The 21190-nt window shown below is 39.1% G+C and overlaps 1 protein-coding gene across 3 annotated transcripts in view; it reads right to left on the reverse strand.

The window, feature by feature from the left end:
- Positions 1–21190, reverse strand: part of SLC44A1 (solute carrier family 44 member 1) — a 196918-nt gene that overhangs the window by 30272 nt on the left and 145456 nt on the right. For 2 of the 3 annotated variants that reach the window (XM_050761842.1, XM_050761844.1), the window contains one exon: positions 17416–19787. The exons of the other annotated variant lie outside the window; for it this stretch is intronic. In XM_050761842.1, coding sequence (XP_050617799.1) covers positions 19764–19787 — 24 coding nt within the window. In that variant the 3' untranslated portion in view covers positions 17416–19763. Of the gene's footprint in view, positions 1–17415; positions 19788–21190 lie in introns of those variants that run through there. 3 annotated transcript variants of the gene reach the window in all.

Below are 21190 nucleotides of genomic sequence, written 5' to 3' on the forward strand. Positions count from 1 at the left end.
AACACCTGGGCTCAAGTGACCCTTCCATTTTGGCCTCCGAAAGTGTTTGGATTACAAGGGTGAGCTACTGCACCTGGCCCACATATGTTTATAATTGCTATATGTTACTGATGGGTTGTTCCTTTTATGACTATAAAATGTCCTCTCTAGTAACAATTTTTGTCTTACTAGCTGTTTTGTCTGATATTTGTATAGCCACTCCAGCTCTCTTTTGATGACTATTTGCATGGAATATCTTTTTCCATCTTTTCACTTTCAGCCTATTTGTGTCTTTGGATCTAAATTGAGTCTCTTGTAGATATTATATAGTTGGATTATGTTTTCTAATCCATCCCACCAACTCTGCCTTTTAACTGAAGAGTTTAATCCATTCACATTTTAAAAAACTGTTGGCAGGGTGCAGTGGCTCACGCCTGTGACCCCAGCACTTTGGCAGGCTGAGGCCGGCGGATCACAAGGTCAGGAGATCGAGACCATCCTGGCTAACACGGTGAAACCCCGTCTCTACTAAAAATACAAAAAATTAGCCGGCTGTGGTGGCGGGCGCCTGTAGTCCCAGTTACTCGGGAGGCTGAGGCAGAAGAATGGCGTGAACCTGGGAGGCGGAGCTTGCAGTGAGCCGAGATCGTGCCACTGCACTCCAGGCTGGGCGACAGAGCAAGACTCCGTCTCACAAAAAAAAAAAAAAAAAACAAAAAAAAAAAAAAAAAAACTGTTAAGTGAGGCCTTGCTTCTGCCATTTTGTTGTTTATTTTCCTTATATCATATCTTTTTTGTTCTTCAGTTCCTCCATTCCTGTCTTCTTTTATGTTTAATTGATTTTTCTAGTATATTATTTTGATTCTCATTTCCTTTTCTGAATATATATTTTTGTTAATGTTACCCTGGGGGTTATAATTAACATCCTAAATTTATAATAATTCAGTTTGAATTAATACCAATTTAGCTTAAATAATGTACAAACACTGTGTTCCTATGTAGCTCCACCCTCTCCCTTTATGTTGTTGCTGTCATACATTATATCTTTATACATTGTGTGTTCATTCAGATACATTTGTAATTATTGTGTTATGCATTTGCCTTTTAAATCACACGGAAAAAAAAGTGAGTGACAGGCCGGGTGCGGTGGCTCACGCCTGTAATCCCAGCTGTTTGGGAGCCAAGGTAGGTAGATCACCTGAGGTCAGGAGTTCGAGACCAGCCTGGGCAACATGGTAAAACCCTGTCTCTACTAAAAAATTCAAAAATTAGCCAGGCATGGTGGCACGCACCTGTAGTCCCAGCTACTCAGGAGGTTGAGGTGGAAGAATCAGTTGAACCTGGGAGGTGGAGGTTGCAATGAGCTGAGATCATGCCACTGCACTTCAGCCTGAGTGACAGAGCAAGACTCTGTCTTAAATACAACAACAGTAATAACAACAACAAATGAGTGACAAGCAAAAAAATACAACAATACTAGCTTTTATGTTTACCTATGTAGTTTCCTTACTGATGTTTTTATTTTTTATTTTATTGTATAGCTAGAGTTACTTGTCTTCTTTCATTTCCACCTGAATTATTTCCCTTAGCATTTCTCATGCAGGTCTACTAGAAGCAAACTTCCTCAACTTTTGTTTATTTGATAATATCTTGATTTCTTTCAGTTTTTTATTTTTATTTTATTTCATTTTTTGAGACAGAGTCTCGCTCTGTTGCCCAGGCTGGAGTGCAGTGGCGTGATCTCGGCTCACGGCAGCCTCTGCCTCCCAGGTTCAAGCGATTTTCCTGCCTCAGCTGGGATTACAGGCGCCCACCACTACACTGGCTAATTTTTGTATCTTTAGTGTAGACAGGGTTTCACCATGTTGGCCAGGCTAGTCTCCAACTCCTGATCTCAGGTGATCCAGATGCCTCGGCCTCCCAAAGTGCTGGGCCTTATTTTTATTTTTTCAGACAGAGTCTTGGTCTCTTGTCCAGGCTGGAGTGCAGTGGCATGATCTCAGCTCACTGTAACCCCCACCTCCAAGGTTCAAGTGATTCTCCTGCTTCAGCCTCCCAAGTAGCCGGGATTATAGACATGTGCCACCACGCCCGGCTAATTTTTGTATTTTTAGTATAGACAAGGTTTCCCCCATGTTGGCCAGGCTGGTCTTGAACTCCTGACCTCAGGTGATCCGCCTGCCTCAGCCTCCCGAAGTGCTGAGATTACAGTGGGATTACAGGTGTGAGCCACTGTGCCTGGCCTTCTTTCAGTTTTGGTGGATAATTTTATTGAATAAAGGATTATTGATTAACGATTATTTTTCTTATTAAGGATACTTAGACGTAGTGAGTTGCTTCCCTCTTGCTGCAACTGATATTTTCTATTTTTCTTTGTCAACAATTTGGTTATAATCTGTTTGAGTGTAGATCTCTTTGGGTTTATTTTATGTGGAGTTTGTTGAGCTTCTTAGATGTGCATTCATGTTTTCATCACTTTTGAGACGTTTTCAACCATCATTTCTTCAAGTATTCTTTTTTTTTTTTAATAGCCCAGACCTTACATGACAATATTTCTTCAAATATTCTTTCTGCTCCTTTCTTTCTCTCTTCTCTTTCTGAGACTCCCATTCTGTGTATGTTGGTATGCTTGAGGGTATCCCACAGGTCTCTTAGGCTCTGTTCAGTTTTCTTCACTCTTTTCTTTTTCTTCTCCTCAGACTGAATAATCTCAGTTGATCTATCTTCAAATTCAGTAATTCTTTCTTCTGCCTGCTCAAATCTGCTACTGAACTCCTCTTAGTGAATTTTTGGTATCAGTTATTTTCAACTCCAGATTTTCTATTTGGTTCCCTTTTTTATCATTTATATCTTTTTATTGATGTTCTCTATTAAGTAAAACATTGTTCTCTTGATTTTCTTTAGTTCTTTGTCCTTCACTTTATGTCTTTGAGCATAGTTAAGACAGTTGATTTAAAGTCTCTGTCTAGTAAGTCAAATATCTGGGCTTCTTCAAAGACAGTTTCTTTTTTAAAAAATGTTTTTTTGAAGAGATGAAGTTTGCTGTGTCACCCAGGATGGAATGTAGTGGCTCAATTTCAGCTCACTGCGGCCTTGAACTCCTGGGCTCAAGGAAACCTCCCACCTCAGCCTCCTGAGTAGCTGGGGCTACAGATGCACGCCACCATGTTTGGATAATTTTTGTATTTTTTTGGAAGAGATGGGGTCTCATTATGTTGCCCAGGCTGGTCTTGAACTCCTGGCCTCAAGTGATCCTCCTGCCTCAGCCTCCCAAGGTATTGCGATCATAGGTGAGCCACCACGTCTGGCCAGTTTCTGTTAATTTCTTCTGTTCATAGGCTGTACTTTCTTATTTCTTTGTGTACCTTGTAATTTCTTGTTGTTGTTGAAAACTGGACATTTTGCATACTATAATGTGGCAACTCTGGAAATCAGATTCTTCCTCCTCCCTAGGGTTTGTTGTTGTTGGCTTGTTGTGGGTTATAGTTGTTTATTTGTTTAATGACTTTTCTGAACTATTTCTTGTAGAGAATGTATTCTTTGGTGTGTGTGTGGTCACTGAAGTCTCTGTTTTGTTAGTTTGTGGTCAGCTAGTGATTTGACAGTTTTCCTTAAATACTTGGAGCCACAAAAAAAAGAGAGATCACCTTCTAGTCATTGCACATTCATTCTTTATGGGGGCACTGCTTAACACTTAGCAAGACTGTTTACAACTCTGCTTTAGCCTTTACTTCCTGCTTGCATCAAAAGATTAGCCAGAAGTGAACATTTGTGGTCTTCTCAGGTCCTTCCTGTGTCAAGCCCTGGTCACCTGTGTGGCCTTGGACATTTCCTGGTATATGCAGAAGCTTTTGAAAGCTGTTATTCCTCCATATATGTCCTTTTCTAGCCTCGTTTCCCAGGCTTCCATCTGTCTGCTGTCTGCGGCATCTGTTATTCCTCATCACAGGTGGCTGCAGCTAGTATATACGCCTTTAAGTGCTATTGACAGATGTCACCTGGGAGATCACTTCAGCCCTAAGAAGCTTCTGAGGCACATGACACAAAGATAAATCTCTGAGTTGATCATTCAGGGAGCCACCAGACAGTTCAAAACATACAACCACAATTTTTTTTGAGAATAAGGTCTAACCACACATTGCTTACTTGGGCATTGGCAAGCCACATCAGAAACATGAGCCACCACATTCACAGCTGCTGCTAAGCTGGTGAGTGGAGATGGTATGCAAATAAGTTAACATGCCTCAATGCTCTCTTACCGAAATGTCTTTATTTAGCATTTGCCTAGGTGTGTAAGTTCTTTATTAGAGTCTAGAATTTGGCAAAAAAATGATTGGATAGTTTTTGCCAATTTGATCATTGTTTTTGCGGAAGGATGGAGTATTGGAATTTTCTGCTCTGCCACTTCAATCATATCATCCCACCATTAGCTTTTTTTTTTTTTTGAGATGGAGTCTTGCCCTGTTGCTCAGGCTGGAGTGCAATGGCACAATCTCAGTTCACTGCAACCTCCGCCTCCCCGATTCAAGAGATTCTCCTGCCTCAGCCTCCTGAGTAGCTGGAATTGCAGATGCCCGCCACCACACCTGGCTAATTGTTCTGTACTTTTAGTAGAGATGGGGTTTCACCATGTTGCACAGGCTGGTGTCGAACTCCTCACCTCAAGTGATTCACCTGCCTTGGCCTCCCAAAGTCCTAGAATTACAGATGTGAGCCACCACGCCTGGCCACCATTAGCTTTTATACATGAAACTAGAATGGAGACTCTAGCTTGTTCTGTTCACTTTTATATTCTTGGCTTCTAACACATAGTAGGTACTCATGAAGTATCTGTTAGGTAATGATTGAGTGAAATGAACAAATTATCATTGTCTTACACAATCCCTATAAATCATGAGTATTCCCATTTTACAAAGGAAGATACTGAGCCTCAGAAAGGTTCTATGGCTTTCCCAGGTTACCCAGCTTCTACAATAAGCAGCAGAGACAGATTCAAATCTATCTCCATAATCCCAAGACCTTTGTTCTCTTCCTTATACAATACTGGCTCCTTTAGGCATCAGAAAATAAGGAGATAACAACTCTGTTGTATTTAACTGCTTTTGAAGCATATTCCTGTCCCCTAAGTTCATGTATTTATCATTGTAGTCCTACAGCCCAGACTGAGCATATTCCATTTTATAGTCAAGAAAACAGGCAGAGAGGACAAACCACCCATGATTGGACTGGAGGCACTGGAGATAAATCCAAATATTCTAAATCCTAGGTCAGTGCTTTTTCTGTTATTTTATCTTGTCTCTTTATTAAAGTAAATAGGGTTTCATCTTAAAGTGGTTCTTTCCAGGAGAAAAGTAAATTATTTTCCAATGCAGTACTACATGCAAACCAGGACCCAGAGATTCACGCTTCACTCCCATCTTTCTTTCACTTGGCTGCTTACACCAACCAAACATTCGTTTTTGATGATTCTATCCTCCATTAGCTTTTAAATATACCACTTTCTCTCCCTTCTTTTTTTTTGTGGGCGGGGGGGGGGGGGGGCGGAGGGGATGAGCACTGCTCTGTCACCCAGGCTGGAGTGCAGTGGCGCAATCTTAGCTCACTGCAACCTCCGCCTCCCAGGTTCAAGCGATTCTCCTGCCCTTTCTCTCCATTCTTATTGCTAGTGCCCTAGTTGGAATTCTCATTCTGAATCACATGGTATATTACAATGGTCTCTTCACTTTGTTTTCCTGGCCCAGAAGCAACTCATCCCATGCCATACCCCCCACCGTTGTCAGGGTAATTTTTCCCCTGAAATGCAAATATCTCCAAACATTCCCTTGGTTAAAATCTTTCAGCAAGTCCTCATTTTCTGCAGTGTAAAATCAAGACCCTGAGGGTGGCCTGCAAGACCCTTGAGATCTGATCCCTACTGACTGCTCCAATTTCATGTCCCCACACCTACACTTCAGTACAGATTCACAGGTACATCATCATTTCTTCACACACGCTATCCTCCTTGGAACACTCTCTCCTTCCCTTTCCCCAAAGGCTTATTTACTTATTACAGCCCCACCTCCCTGCCCCTCCCACCTTCAGGTGGGTCTCCCTGCTACTCCTGAGTTAGCTCTAACAGAGCGGCTGACACACTAGATTACAATCATCTGCTTACTCCTTTGCTTCCTAAATAGGGTGTGAGTTTTCAGAGGGCAGAGGCTGGGTCTCTTATTCTGGTATTCTTAGCTAATACAGAACTCAGTGAATATATCTGAAATAAATGAAGGCTTATCTTTCTGTTTTATTTACACTTAAGAATTATGTCGTGTAACTCATAATAGAGGCAGACCTAAATAAGGTATGAGGTAACAACTTCAAATAAAACATCAGGAAATTACATGCTGGGACTTCCCCAGCTTAGCATCCCCCCAAATCCCAATTTAAGAGCCATACGTGGGTTATTTTTGCTTCCACAGTAAATTGAAGAATGCATAAACTTTCTTCTACTAGAGAATAAAATTCTGTAGATCTTTGTGTTTTCTTTTCCTATCAGGTTGCTAAGAAAGCTGAAAGAATTTAAGGCTTCAATGCACTGTGACAGTATTAGTCCTAGAGTCTAGCATATTTGTTTCTTCCTGTTTATGTCTTTGCTTTTACATTTTTAGTTTAATAATCTTTTTGGGCTGGGCATGGTGGCTCACACCTGTAATCTCAGCACTTTGGGAGTCCGACTTGGGAAGATTGCTTGAAGCCAGGAGTTGGAGACCAGCCTGGGCAACAAAGCGAGACCTCGCCTCTCCAAAAACAAAGAAAAGAAAAAAAGCTGGGTGTGAGGGTGCATGCCTGTAGTCTCAGCTACTCTGGAGGCTGAGGTGGGAGGATCGCTTGAGCTAAGGAGCTTGAGGCTGCAGTGAGCTATGATGGGATCACTGCACTCCAGCCTGGGGTTAAAAAAAACTTTTTGTATGTATGCCTTTTTGGAAAATAAAAGGGGCACAAATATAGAAACAACTCACACTTTAGATGTGAACACACATGTAAGACTCCTGTATCCTCTCCAGGGTCACCTCTTGGTGCAAACCCACATCTTCTTTGCTCTGGACATCCTGAACGACTTGTGTTCCTCATGTTGCTATATGAGTGCCAAAGTGCTTCTATTCTGGGTAGAATCACCCTCCCACCCCTTCATCATCTGGTTAATCCCTGCTCATCCTTCAGGACTCAGCTGAGACAGCTTCTCCTAATGACCTCAACACCTTCCTCTGTGCTCCAAAGCACTCTACTGATCACTGCTCTCTGCCTCCCTCATTAGGCTGTGAGCTACTTAAGATCAGGCAGTATTTAGCACTGAGCTCCCAGAATATAACTTTGGCTGACCAGAAGAGGTCTCAGGAAATGCTTGTTGAAAGAAAATGGATACATTTAGCACACTGCTGTGGACATGCTTAGGAAATGCATCTGAAATGGGCCTCACGCATCACAATTTCCACGAAATGTGAGGTGTGCATCTCCCTAATCCCCACCTATCATTTTCATCATCCTATTATTTCAAGTCTATCATTTCTATTATTTTTTCTAATCTTTCTAATTTTATCAGATGCTCTCCACTCCTTCTCCTGACCTTTCCCTGGTCTAATAATAATAATAATAAAAATCCTAAATCCATTTAGATTTGACTTAGATTTGTTTTCAAATTGAAAGCCCATTGTCCTAAATTACAATTTATTAAATGGATCCTATCCTTCCTTATTCATTTTATGTATATTCTATTTTAGGTATAATCCCTTATAAATAATATGATTTGTTTTGGAAACTTTCTCTTCTATTCCATTGGCCTATTATCACACTGGTTTAGTTACTATCATTTTATTATCTTACCCAGCTATTTGTTTTTAATGTAATTTTTTCCTATTAAAAACTATAGAGGAATATTTTAAATATACAAATAAGCAAAGAAAAAAACTGAAATTACTCATAGTCCCACAAAACAGAGATAACCATAATTATCATTTAAAAAATGTAAATAGATGACTTTCATAGCTGGCTTTCACTTAACCATTTTGCCAGATAAACTGATCTTTTCCAAGCTTCTGTAGAATGTACTGGCTGATGACTACTGTATGCGGAATATTCCTGGAGAGGGGCTTCCACTCAGAGGCCTGTGTTCTGTGTTCTCATTCTCAGCATCAGGAGGTTGTGCTAACAAGGGTCAGGTGTGTATATTTCAACATGTTATGCCAGGTGTGGTGGTTTCACTACTGCCAGGATTATTTAAATATTATGTATATTGATAAAAACAATGAATGTGCAAGAGTAGTTTCTATAAAAACCCTCTGAAAGCTTGAATACCTTGCAAAGACATAATAAAGGTAAATGCAAAAACTACTACTCTCAAGTTATGTGTAGGTGCAAGGAAACATTGCAAGGAAATTATAAAAATTATTAAAACCTGGGAACCTACACTCAGTGGGCTTCGTAAGCATCTCTAAATTTTTATCCATTTTAATAAATCAATATTTCATATTATTGCACTTTCGGGAGGTTACATTATTGGTGTTTTTAATGCCAAAGACAGTAGACAACTTCGGAAGAGTCAGGAGTCAGAAAGAATATACCTATGTCAACAATTGGCCAATAAACATTTACATGTTGTAGTTTAAAACAATTTTTTCTTCTTCTTTTTTTTTTTGAGACGGTGTCTCCCTCTGTCGCCAGGCTGGAGTACAATGGCGCAATCACATCTGACTGCAACCTCCACCTCCTTGGTTCAAGCGATTCTCCTGCCTCAGCCTCCCGAGTAGCTGGGACTACAGGCGTGCGCCACCACACTCAGCTAATTTTTGTATTTTTAGTAGAGACGGGTTTTCACCGTGTTGGCCAGGATGGTCTCGATCTCTTGACCTCGTGATCCACCCACCTCAGCCTCCCAAAGTGCTGGGATTACAGGCGTGAGCCACGGTGCCCGGCAAACAATTTTCATTTTTAATGATTCTCCTCCTTAACCCAATTTTTCAATTAACCAGTTAACTACCAGTGCCTACAGGACTGAGAGAGCATCTACTATACCTTTAAGATGTGTAAGAATATTTATTTCATATAAATGAGATCATGCATTGCTTGAGCCCCTGCTTTCTTCGCTAACTATATTATAAACATTAATCCAACGTATTAAATATTATTTACATCATTGTGAATGCCTACCCAGTCCTTCCTGTTGAACTTCTATTTACGCTTTTTAAAACTTAACATTAAACATGTACCTTTCTTGATTTTCTCTTTCACAGGACTGACAGGAAGCTTGGAATTTAGTCATATGCCTAGCCTGGGATTCTTACATAGCTAATCTCCTTTTCTCAATTTTTTCAATTTGCTTATTACACAACTTGTGTGTGCGTGTGTGTTAAAATTGTTTTATTTTGTTGTAAGCTGTGAGAATCCCTTCTGGAAGATGGAGTGAGTAGACCAACCTTAAATACCTACTATCCTGTCTCCCAGTATGAGGTTACAGCACCCGAGACTGACTGAAGGCCACTTTGTTTTGCCTTGAAGGCAGTTCCTTACTGTTGCCTCTCTAGTCTGACAGTCCTGGCCAGGGAGCTTGTAAGTACCGAGAGGGCTTTAAGATTTCTATTGAAATTGCTGATAAGACCATGAAATGGTCTAATAGCTTAGCTTTACTTTTTCTGGAATCCTAAATTTAACCTAGGTGAATCTGCTAAAATTATTTTTCTTGGAATTGGGACAGTAAATGACATGAGGCATATTATCAAATTAAAGGCATAAAGCATTTCTTATTTTCACTACTATTTGCCACAAGTGAAAAAAACAACGTGTAGAGCAAGCTTGTCCAGCCCACGGCCCGCGAGACGCATGCCGCCCAGGATGGCTTTGAATACAGCTTGACACAAATTCGTAAACTTTCTTAAAAGATTTTGTGTGTGTGTGATTTTTTTTTTCTTGGCTCATCAGCTATGGTTAGTGTTAGCGTATTTTATGTGTGGCCCAAGACAATTCTTCCTCTTCCAGTGTGGCCCAGGAAAGCCAAAAGATTGGACACCCCTAGTAGAGGCACAAACTCAGTAGGTTAGTTCCACAGCATCTGATCAAAGATATGAGGCCAAAGAGCCTCTGGAGGTACCAGCTTCTTTCTGAACCCTTCAACATCTGTAAGAGCTTTGAGCTGTACAGCTATTTAAAGCAGCTAAAATTTTAATCACTACTTACATATTAAGATAGGGTGCATAAGTTTTGTGCCTCCTGAAAGAATCCTCTAGATTTTTATTTCCTTCGATTTGAGGTTAAGTACAGAGTACACTTTCCATAGCCAAACAGAAAGAAAAGACTTTCAGGTTACCTTTCAGACGTGAGGCTTTTCACAGGCTCTTTAATCATTAGGTAGTCTATATAACAGAATTACGTCAATCTGCATCAGAACCACTCAAAAAAAGAAAGAACAGTCCAGATTGGTTAATATTCTTCAGAATCTCAAATCCCTCCAGTGTTTAAGCCTCCTCACAATTATCCTGTAACAACTCTTTTTGGCAGGATGGTATAAACAGCCAGGACTATCATCAGCTCACATTTGTTAATAAAAGGCAGTTTACAGTGCAGCCTCTCACGAAAAATCCAAAATAACAAAACAAATTAGGAGAGGTATATGGCATTGCAAAAGGTCTTCCACTTAAGAACATCCCTTCCTTAGTCCCTAATATTACCTAAAATTATTGGTTTTTAAAAAGATTGCTTTTTCTAAACTTTCAATGGGGCACAGCTACTGCCTAAATGATGGCACCACACAGTTTCACAAATGCACTAAACTCAGTACAGATCCAGGCTTCAATTCACGTGCAGACCACTGTACCAGGCACAGTGAATGCTTTCCACGATGGACGCTGTCCAGTGGAGGCTTTTCTTCTTCTTCTTTTTTTTTCTTTTCTTTTTTTGAGAATGAGTCTCGCTCTGTCGCCCAGGCTGGAGTGCAGTGAGGCGATCTTGGCTCACTGCAAGCTCCGCCTTCTGGGTTCAGGCCATTCTCCTGCCTCAGCCTCCCGAGTAGCTGGGACTACAGGCGCCGCCACCTCGCCCGGCTAATTTTTTGGTATTTTCTTAGTAGAGACGGGGTTTCACTGTGTTAGCCAGGATGGTCTCCATCTCCTGATCTCGTGATCCACCCGCCTCGGCCTCCCAAAGTGCTGGGATGACAGGCATGAGCCACTGTGCCCAGGCCAGTGGAGGCTTTTCTACTCTGCCTGATGATTGAGTTCAGTTGCAATCTTAGCATTCACATGGCAACTCAGACTCCAGCTATGAAGCCTGGCCGGGCAGTGGATGAACTTTGTACTTCAGAAATTGGTTTTAGTACATTTATATTTGTTATTCCGAAGCCCCCAGCACATGCTGTGAGAGACAGAAAGGAATAGATGGGAAATTCTGGGGCACCCTTGCGGCATACTGACCTAATTTGAAATGAAGATGTTGCCCATGATTTTATCAGTCACCACGCTGGGCATGGGGAAGTGTTACAACACAGTAGACAATAACATTCTTTCCTATAAAATTTTATTTATTACATAAAAAATCTATACATTTGTTAGACTAAAATACAGTTTTCATTATAATTCTGGCAACTGAGTCAGTACACAGAGAAAACTTAGCATTAGATCAGCACTTTTCTTTCTAGTTTATATTTCTGCACAAGAAAAACATTTCAAAGCTCCATTTCATATAGGCTCATTGTTCTCTGAAGCCAGATGGAATTCCATCCAATTCAGAGCTCTTGGAAGTTAATTTCCCAGCAAGATTTGATAACTCCAACTCCAGAAAGTTAATTGCTTAATATACATATTTTTAAAGTCCTCTGAGAGCATAATGCTCCATCTGTAAAGTCTGTACTGTGTCAATAACGACAGTCACAAATACTGGGGCTACAACTGTGTCTGTGGGGCATGTTCAAGCACCTACATGTTTGTTCCCCCACATGAATACAGTGTAGTGACACTGTAACAAGAAAAAAATCCAAAATAATGGTAAGGTAAATGATCCCAAAGTATGGAAGGCTTAACTGTGATCCTCCAGTTTATAATGGACAAAGACAAGACAAGATACGAAAATTCATTCTGGCACTACGAAATAGAATGCAAATGGCAAAAAAAAAAAAAAAAAAAAAAAAAAAAAAAAAAAAAGACAAAAAGGCATCAGATTGAGAAATATGTGGCACCACAATATACTTCTTATGCCACATTACACAGCCATAAGAAATCAAAACACACTGATGTGTGTTTTCTGCTCATATCACCCCATATGCTGGGCTGGGCTTGACACTGGATGTGAAGACTCAGTGCCTAAGAGATCAATAACAGGTCCCTACTGTATTGACTGATCTTTAAATTTGGCTGCCTTATTATTCTAGGAGCTCCATTCTAAACTCGAGGAGTTCAGAAAGGCTGTGCCAGCCAGTAAGTAAAGTTGGACCTTTGGTCTTCAGAAGATAGGGTTTTGTCTTTGGTTGTTTTTTGAAGCCCCTGTCATTTTGCTTGATGCCCTTCACACTTTTCTCCCCGCCTTTTTGTTAGTTATAAGGTTTTTTTTCCCTCCTGTAATCAAATCAGTTAACAACCACTGAACTAACTTCTTTAGGTGCAAGATCTATTAGAAGTGCATTCAGTGGTCCAGAATATTTTGAGAAAGTATAAAAACTTCTTTTCATTATGGAGCTCTTAGTACCCTCATATAGGGAAGAAATCAGAAAACTCCAACAACACAACACAATCTACTAGCATTAAGGCAACACAGCAGAAGAAAAGTTAACTGTCCCCATGTGATCATTTCAGAAAATCAAAATAGGCAAAAACAATAGGGGCCAAAAACCAAGTTCTGAGCACAGACTACTGGAACCTAGAGAATGGGGAAAATCGACTTAATAGTCCCTGTTTCAAATCACCAGCCCCCAAAGCTATCCTATTATTGTCACATTCCTGTGTGGTATCTAATACAATTTACGGAAAAAACAAAAAACAAAAAAAAGTCACGACCTGATTATCAACATGGTAAATGAAGAAGGAGCTCACATTTTCTAGTGGCAACTAGGATGATCCATGGAACCCATTCTATCTGCCCAATTATTCCCAAGTCTTTTTTTCAATGCCCACTTTTTTTTTTACTCATTTAACACATGCTCCCGAAATAGCTCAAATTATAATCCTAGCTGACAGGATGGGTGGATCAGATTCATACACGAAGGTCAGAATATTCCCTTTAAGTCCTACACTTCTGTGACAAAAAGACGTATCAAATTTAGATACTTACACTGGACTTAGGCCCTTTTCTATCCAATATGGGAATTTCCACCAGTGGTCTCTTCATTTACTACTGTGGAAGGTTCATTAAAGCTCTTCTAGGCCGGGCACGGTGGCTCACGCCTGTAAGCCCAGCACTTCGGGAAGCTGAGGCGGGTGGATCACCGGAGGTCAGGAGTTTGAGATCAGCCTGGCCAACATGGTGAAACCCCGTCTCTACTAAAAATACTATAATTAGCTGGGCGTGGTGGCACATGCCTGTGGTCCCAGCTACTCAGGAGGTTGATGCAGGAGAATCGCTTGAACCTGGGAGGTGGACGTTGCAATGAGCCAAGATCACGCCAGTGCACTCTAGCCTGGCGATAGAGCGAGACTCGGTCTCAAGAAAAAGCAAAAACAAACAAAAAACCCCCAAACTTTTATAGGAGTGTGGGGCGGAGTAGGGAGCTGACTTTTCTCCTTTCTTCACCAGTCAGTTATAACATTTCCACTTTCTTCAGCCTGAAAAGGTAGGCAACGGTTTGATGTCTGACTATAAATCATGAGCCACTGGGATCAAATTTCACAAGAACTTCAAACCCCTTGATGAGTGTCTGCCTGCTTTTTCAAGGGCCCAGGGAGCCTTCCATGTAGATGCAGCACCCTTACCTAATAGTACTAGGTGCAGATGTGAAGAAATTCACATATTCCTAAAGAAGATGGAGTAGGGAAGGGACTGGGGGCGGAGTTCTATTGGCAGAGCAGTCCGAAGCTGCTCTAGTGGGTGACTGGAAAACACTAAAACAGAAAACACCTCCCTGATTTATGCAGGGAGAAAAAACACCTTTTGCATTTCTACCTTTAGCATCTGCTCCTCCAACTTTCTACCAAATTTATTTTTTGCCAACTATGGACTACACGTGAGTTTGCTAATTTATCATCATCTTCAACTGTTCCTGGACATGTTGACAAATATATTTTAAGACAGTAGTATACTGATAACACTAAGCCACATAACGCCATAGCTGAGTTACAATAAAAAGAATCAAGTGTTTTGGTAGATGGATTAGTTACAAAGATTCCCTATTTATTTCTTCTTGGATTTTTTTTTTTTTGGCTCATTGCAAATAATCTGCTACCTTGCCCCAAATAACCCCCAAGGACACACACACACACACACACACCCCCTCACACCTCCAAAGAAAGAAAATCTTACTGTTATGAAGATTCAGTGTTGATCATCTTGTTATTCCTTCAGATTAGTGTGGTTTCTATTCCCTAACCTGCTACTAAATTACATAAAGTCTTTAAGTTATAAAAATGATTCCAGGTCAGAAGGTGGTAAGTATCATCTCAAAAGTATCTCTAGTGGAGGCCTAATCACTTCCTCATTTCAAAACACATTATCAGAACAACTTTAGAGCAGGCTTTTGACTTGGGTTCATTAAGACTCTGAGGGGGTGGAGGGGTGGCAGCTGGCAGTCTGAGGGCCCTGAGATTCTATGAGCATTTTGAGTGTTCACAGACATGCGATGTGCATTTGAGAGATAGTCCATAACTTTCTTAAGCTCAAAGAGACCCACTGCCCCTTCAAAATAACTTGTTTTTGAATATCAAATATTAAATTCAGGTCTTAGCAAATAAAAGTGAAACATTTCTGAGACATCTGTAAATTACAATGTTTCCATGTTCAACTAGATCTTCACTAGACCATCAATAAAAGCTTTATTATTCTGAGCTCCGTGTCCTGGAGAAAATCATTTAAGTTGTAAAACTGAGCATCAAAACTGAATAGCCTAATAGGTCTCTAACAATTTCACATATTTTCCACAAATTGACTAATGAATTTCCTTAGAACACATTCTGTCCATATAATTTACAAAAGTGGCAATTGTTCATGCAATATTGAGAAACTGAGTCATCATTTGTCTTTACACATACAAAATCAAGACGGGGAGGAAGAAAGGGCACTATAGTATTTCTATAGAAAAGAAAGGTTTTCCACAGAAATCAGTAACTTTAAAAACTGCATTGAAGTTTTCTATAAGAAAGATTTTTCAAAGATTTAAATCTTGGATTAAAATTACCCTCTTAAAATTAAAACGTGGAGTATAAGAATTTGGCTCAAATGTATGAAATCTGAATGGGAAATGTGGTATTCTAAATTCATAAGTGTACACAACATGTGTAATTTTTGTTTTGTTTTTTAAGTTTGCTAGCTTTAGATTTTCTTTTGGCATACTCGAGGGTCTTGCTTTTTTAAAATTTGGACTATGTGCCACTAAGTTAACAAAGGTGAGTTAATTCCAAGAAGCTACTGTGTATGAACAGTGCCTACTTTTCAAAAAGGCTAACACGCATTCTTAGTACACAAAGATACATGAATATGCATTTAAAGCAAAAGGCAGCCTATGCTGTGAATACAGAATACACAAATCTCTGCGTTACGCTTTTACTTATGAACCCACATTTTTTCGATATGTATTCACAGACCACTTCTTAACAACTCTAGGCAAGCCATGATAGTGCACTCTTATTTGTCAGATGGAATGTATGAAAAGAATACAGAAATTAACTGTGGCAGGTACACTGATAAGCCTCCAGACTCTGAGAGTTTTGTTGCTGTTGTTGTTTTTAAGTAGCAGTAGAAAAGCAGTAAAGAATTTACTTATTGAAAAGCGAAAGCTTAAAGACCTTTCTGGAGGAAACTTCTCAGAGGCCATGTTAAGGCTATTGGAAAGTCCAGTTTAAATGAAAAGGTTACTGACCAAAAATCAAATAAAATATTCAAGTCAACATTACTGGCAGTTCTGGTTTTGGAACTGATCCCAGAATTCTAGCTTGCAGGCTACAAGATCTCTTGAAATGGCTGTTAGTAGCCAGTGATAGTGCATGGTGGAAATGGTTGAAGCCTCAGGGGCAGTGATGTGGCCTCACACATATGTGGTGCCTGCAGTTCCTGTAGCTGTTCTGAAGAGTGAGGGAGAGGTATTAACTCTGCTCTAAAGCAGTTTGGGTCCAGAATAAAGGGGTCAGTGCCTCATACCCCCTACTGGGGTGAAATCCTAAAACTGCCCAGGGAAGGCAAGGAAGCCCTTGGCAGATACCAAGATCAGTGGTATTGGAAATCACTTACCATCAGCAGCTTAATGCCCTTCGTGGGGGAAAAAAAAGAGAGAGAGAGAGAGAGAGCATCTCTACAAAAGAAGAACATTTCTAGCATAACTTTAAAATAAACTCAGTAAGTGCCTCCTCCTTAACCATTATGGAAAAAGTTTGGGGACCAACATACACTTAAGCTACTTAAGTTGTAGTGACTTAGGACTTAATTATCTTATAGGATAAAATAAAAACTTTAATCCTAAACATTAGCCATTGCATTAAATGGTTTAAGGGAACAACTGGCTTTGAGCTCTGCTCATCCACGCAAGGATTATACAATCTCAGTGCTCTAGCTAAATTGCTAATGTTTTATTACTACTGCACCGGTAAGCCTCTCATAGAAGATGGGTCTCTTGGATTTACAATGAAATATAACTTTTCTCTTCCGTATTATGGAAGACCTTATTCTTGAGGCAGGAGCTTAGAAAGTCTAAATTATCCACCAGAGCTTTAATTATCTGATGGCAGAAACCATGATACTCTGGTCACTACTACAATTGACAATAGAGGACCCCAACTAAAACTCTAGAAATATGAGTCCTAAATGCAGTTTTGAAGATTCACCACAGAAGAAGACAAAAACCACAACACAGAATCAATGATTTATAAAATTATTCGGGTATCCACATTTCACAGATAAATTTCTGTTCTTCATCTATTCTTCTCACTTGGGCAGAAGATGGAAGCAGTGAGCGAATAGCAATAAGGCAGCCCATAGCTAGCTGAAGAATGACTTGAAATGAATGAAAAGAGGCAGCAGGAATATCCAAACATAACCTCAACATATTTAAATATTGCTTAAAATCTTCTGTGAGGCTTTATCAAATTAATCAAGGAATAAAGCTCATGAGAGAGTGATATTCCACATATTAAATATCTCTCTGTGTGTGCCTGTGTAATGTATATGCATATCTGCATATTTCTATATGGCACATGAATTTACTTAAGGAAAACAGCCTGGCAAATAATTTGCAACTCAAATGACATGGTTACACATAGATTATAATTTCTAAACACAATGTTAGTAAAACAAAATTTATTTGTAAAACAGGACCTGTTATATAAAATGGCACACAATCAAGTTATACAAAAATACAAAATTTCTTTCTGATTACAGTTCTAGTTGCAAATGATAATTAGAAAGCATTCCTGGTGGCTTCCAAATAGCTGAGATTGCGAGCATATGGAACAGGGAGCAGCAACAGTCCATGATGCAGGGATGTCCAAGTGAGTAGAACCTAATTTCCAAGTTCAGGACTTCCATCAGGTCACTTTGGAGGGACACCTCTTTAAATTGCTAGCTCCTGGAATGTCTTCTGTTTGGATACCCATCTTCTAGACTTTTGCCAATTCTAAATTTAGTTCCCAATGTTTGTGAAAGTCCAAAATCTGTGTGGCTATGAAACAGATGGTATTCTGAATTTTCTCACATGATTTGCTCTCTCATCTATTTGGACAATTGTTAGTTACATAATTATATTTATTCCATATCAGATGAACAAAAGAGAACAGTGATACTGTTTGGTGATACTAGATGTTAGATGTTAACTTCTGGAGAATTATTCTTTCCAAATAGCTACTCTTGCAATGTTGGTTTCCCAGATCTTGCTAAGACATGAGCTCTTAATTGTGTGTATGTGTGTGTTTTTTAAAATCCAGACTCTTATTGCAAATATTCTGAAAAATCAGAAATATTACATGAACTTTGAAAAGAAACCAAGGCATTTAGCAAATTTTAGCCTACCTAGAGTAAAGAACGCCAATACTTAAAAAAAAATACCATTTACCTTTTGCAGCAATTTAGAGGTCCAACCCTTTGAAAGGAAGCACATTAGCAAACAGCTGCTTATGAAGCCCTAGTGACATTACTTGTATGCATTTCCATAATACCGGTCTCATTCACTGTCTAGTTCTGGTAGGAGGCAATGCTTTCTTTCAAAAGATTCTCCTTCCATGGAATGATAAAATGCTGAGGCTTTTTTTGTTTTTTGTACAGAGCCTGTATTTAGTGCAATAAGTTTAAAAAATTTGCTCTGAAATATTTACTTTACATTAACAAAAATAGCTTTTTTTAAAAAAATTGTAACAAAAAGGAGTTATCGCATAAACAGATCATGAATTATTCTTAGCAAATTACACTTTTTTTTTCTTAAAGCATTCACCATTACAATAAGCAGAACAATGGAATATTAGCCATTCATATCTGGTAAGCTTCAGGAATAAAAAAGCAAAAAACCCCAGACCTACCCCCAAACAAAAAGAACAGTCACACTGGAGGATCAACACATTAGCCAATTCTTCAGTTAAACATCGTAGAACTCTGGATACTCAATGAATTGCCAAGGAGAGGAGCACCTGCCAGTGTGTTTTCAGATTGTATAGCAAGCATTTGAATAAAATGGCCATTTAACCCTAAGCCACTGACGTTACTCTGAAGCAGAAGCCCAAGCACCGCAATTTTCAATGCTTTATGTTCCATGTTTCTGTCCCTTCTTTATTCCTCCCAGCATTACTTAATCTGCAAATCAATACACAGAAACTTAAAGGCTAAACTCGCTGGGTGCCCCAGCTTCCTTTCAAATCAGGCACACAAATGTGTGGAGGATGCTACTAAAGTCAAAAAGGAAAGAAAGACAAAATATAAGGAAAAAGTTTGCATACGAAAGATTATCTACCCTTTTCTTTTTTTACCTACTTTCTTTTAAAGAAGCGTTAGGGTAAACTACAAATACCTGAGGAGTTGGTTACCTTTTAACGTTAGCTGACAAATGTATGAACTATTATGAAAATTCCCATATTGGGCCCACTTGTATGTTTCTAAAAGTAAAATGACATGGCTTCTTTGATTGGGGAAAACTGATTGGAGTAATTCCTTATTTATCTGAAAGCATATGCCTAGTCTTGACTCACTAGGACTTATGCATCAGTAAAATAAGATCTTGATTTTATACACACATCAGGGAAATCACCCCTGAATAAACTTTAGACATAATTTGGTACAATAATTTTGCCTATTTTTAAATAACTAAAGTTAAAATCTCCTCTAAGTTATTAAAAATGTTAATCAGATATGAATTTTAACACTTCCATTAAGACAATTACAGTTGAAAACATTAAATGACGGAAGTTGCCTTGTAAAAGCCACCCGTATGAAAGGAGTACATGTTTGACAAAAATAAGCATAAAAAAGGTATTAAATCCCTGTTCCTTTTCTCTGATTTTGGCTGATTTATGTGTGTGTGTGTATATACATATACATATATACACACATACATATACATATATACACACACCCACACACACAAATACATAGTTATGTGTATATATTGTTTTGGAATGTCAATGGGTTTCCATAACCGTCGGCTAGGTTCAAGCAGAACTTGCTCCCGAAGCCTAGAAAACAAAGTCATACAGAGTATAATCTTAGACAATTACCATTAAAAGGAGATCATGAATGATGTTACAAATATACACATGGTCACAAACAGCAAGATGGCAAAATGGACTGAGAATCCTTCTCCCCTGAATTCCTGGAGCTGAAATTCTTACGAATGTTGAAAGTCACACTTTCTCCAGGATCATCTCTGAGATACACAGAGCATACTTCTCTAGCCCATGTTCCTACAGGGTCTAGGATTTTTCCTCCCTTTTCTCTTTAAGTTCTTTGCTATATGATAGCAAGCAGTCAGTCAGAAAATCTCTTTCCTAAACCTTTTTATCACTTTTGGTACATTTATCCAAAATCACTTTCAAAGAATCATAAAAAAAAATTCATAAATCTTTAAAGTTTCCTTAACTAGTGAGCCTCTCTCAGGGAAAAGTTCGAGAACAAAACTGGAAGTTCTCATGTTTAGTTCAATGATCCCCTGTCAAAAGGAAAATATAAAACCTCATTTTACTGAACATTATTGTATAGGCTAAAAATGAAGCGTAAATTAAAAGATCCCATTGAGGAGGGAGGAAGATAGTGAATTCAAACAGCAGCAATGTTTCTAGAGCTACTGCAAAATAGGCATGATGCTCTTTTATAGAACTTTCATCTACAGCAACAATATGTAAATTATATCAAGCAAATACAAATAAGCAATCCTAAATTCTATCAATCCCCAAACTTAAGGTAGAAATTTCTCAAACAGATTTTTAGAAACACATGCAAGGGAATGGTGTTAGTAGGGGCCAACTCTAACCATGCATACTGTGGAAGAGAAATAAAGGAAGTACTGAGGTGCTGAGAAAATAAAACTACTCTGTGAGAAATATTTCACACTTGTCTTCTGCGAGCTTTTTAACCATTGAAAACATTATTCTTAGGGACCCAATGCTACAATGTCCAAAGCACCAGAACGATGCACATAGAAGATGTATTTTGGGATGCAGAAGAGGGTTTTTGCCATTAATCTGCAAGCAATGAACTGAACAACAGAAAATGAAAGCAAAAATTAAATGAAGATTTTAATGCATTGTTTGAAGTAAGGGACACTATTTCAAAACTAAAAATACTAATAGGAAAGAACTCCTTCTAAAATATTTGGCATCTGGTAGAATGCCACATAACCTGGGCAGTTCTCCCAGGATTATTGCCTATAAATTAGGAGTTTAGGTAAGGAAAGTATACTTGCATTCTGATCTACTACAATTCATCTACCATTCATTAAATAATACTATAGAAATCTGTGCCAACTCATGGCAAGATTACCTAGTCTTCAACCTCGAAATAGTTCTCCCTTTCTTTAAACGCTTATTACTGAATGATATAATGAAAGCTTCAATCACTGGAGAGACAGAAAAGGGGGGAA

This window comes from Macaca thibetana, chromosome 15 (genome assembly GCF_024542745.1).
Source record: "Macaca thibetana thibetana isolate TM-01 chromosome 15, ASM2454274v1, whole genome shotgun sequence".
NCBI classification, from domain to species: domain Eukaryota; kingdom Metazoa; phylum Chordata; class Mammalia; order Primates; family Cercopithecidae; genus Macaca; species Macaca thibetana.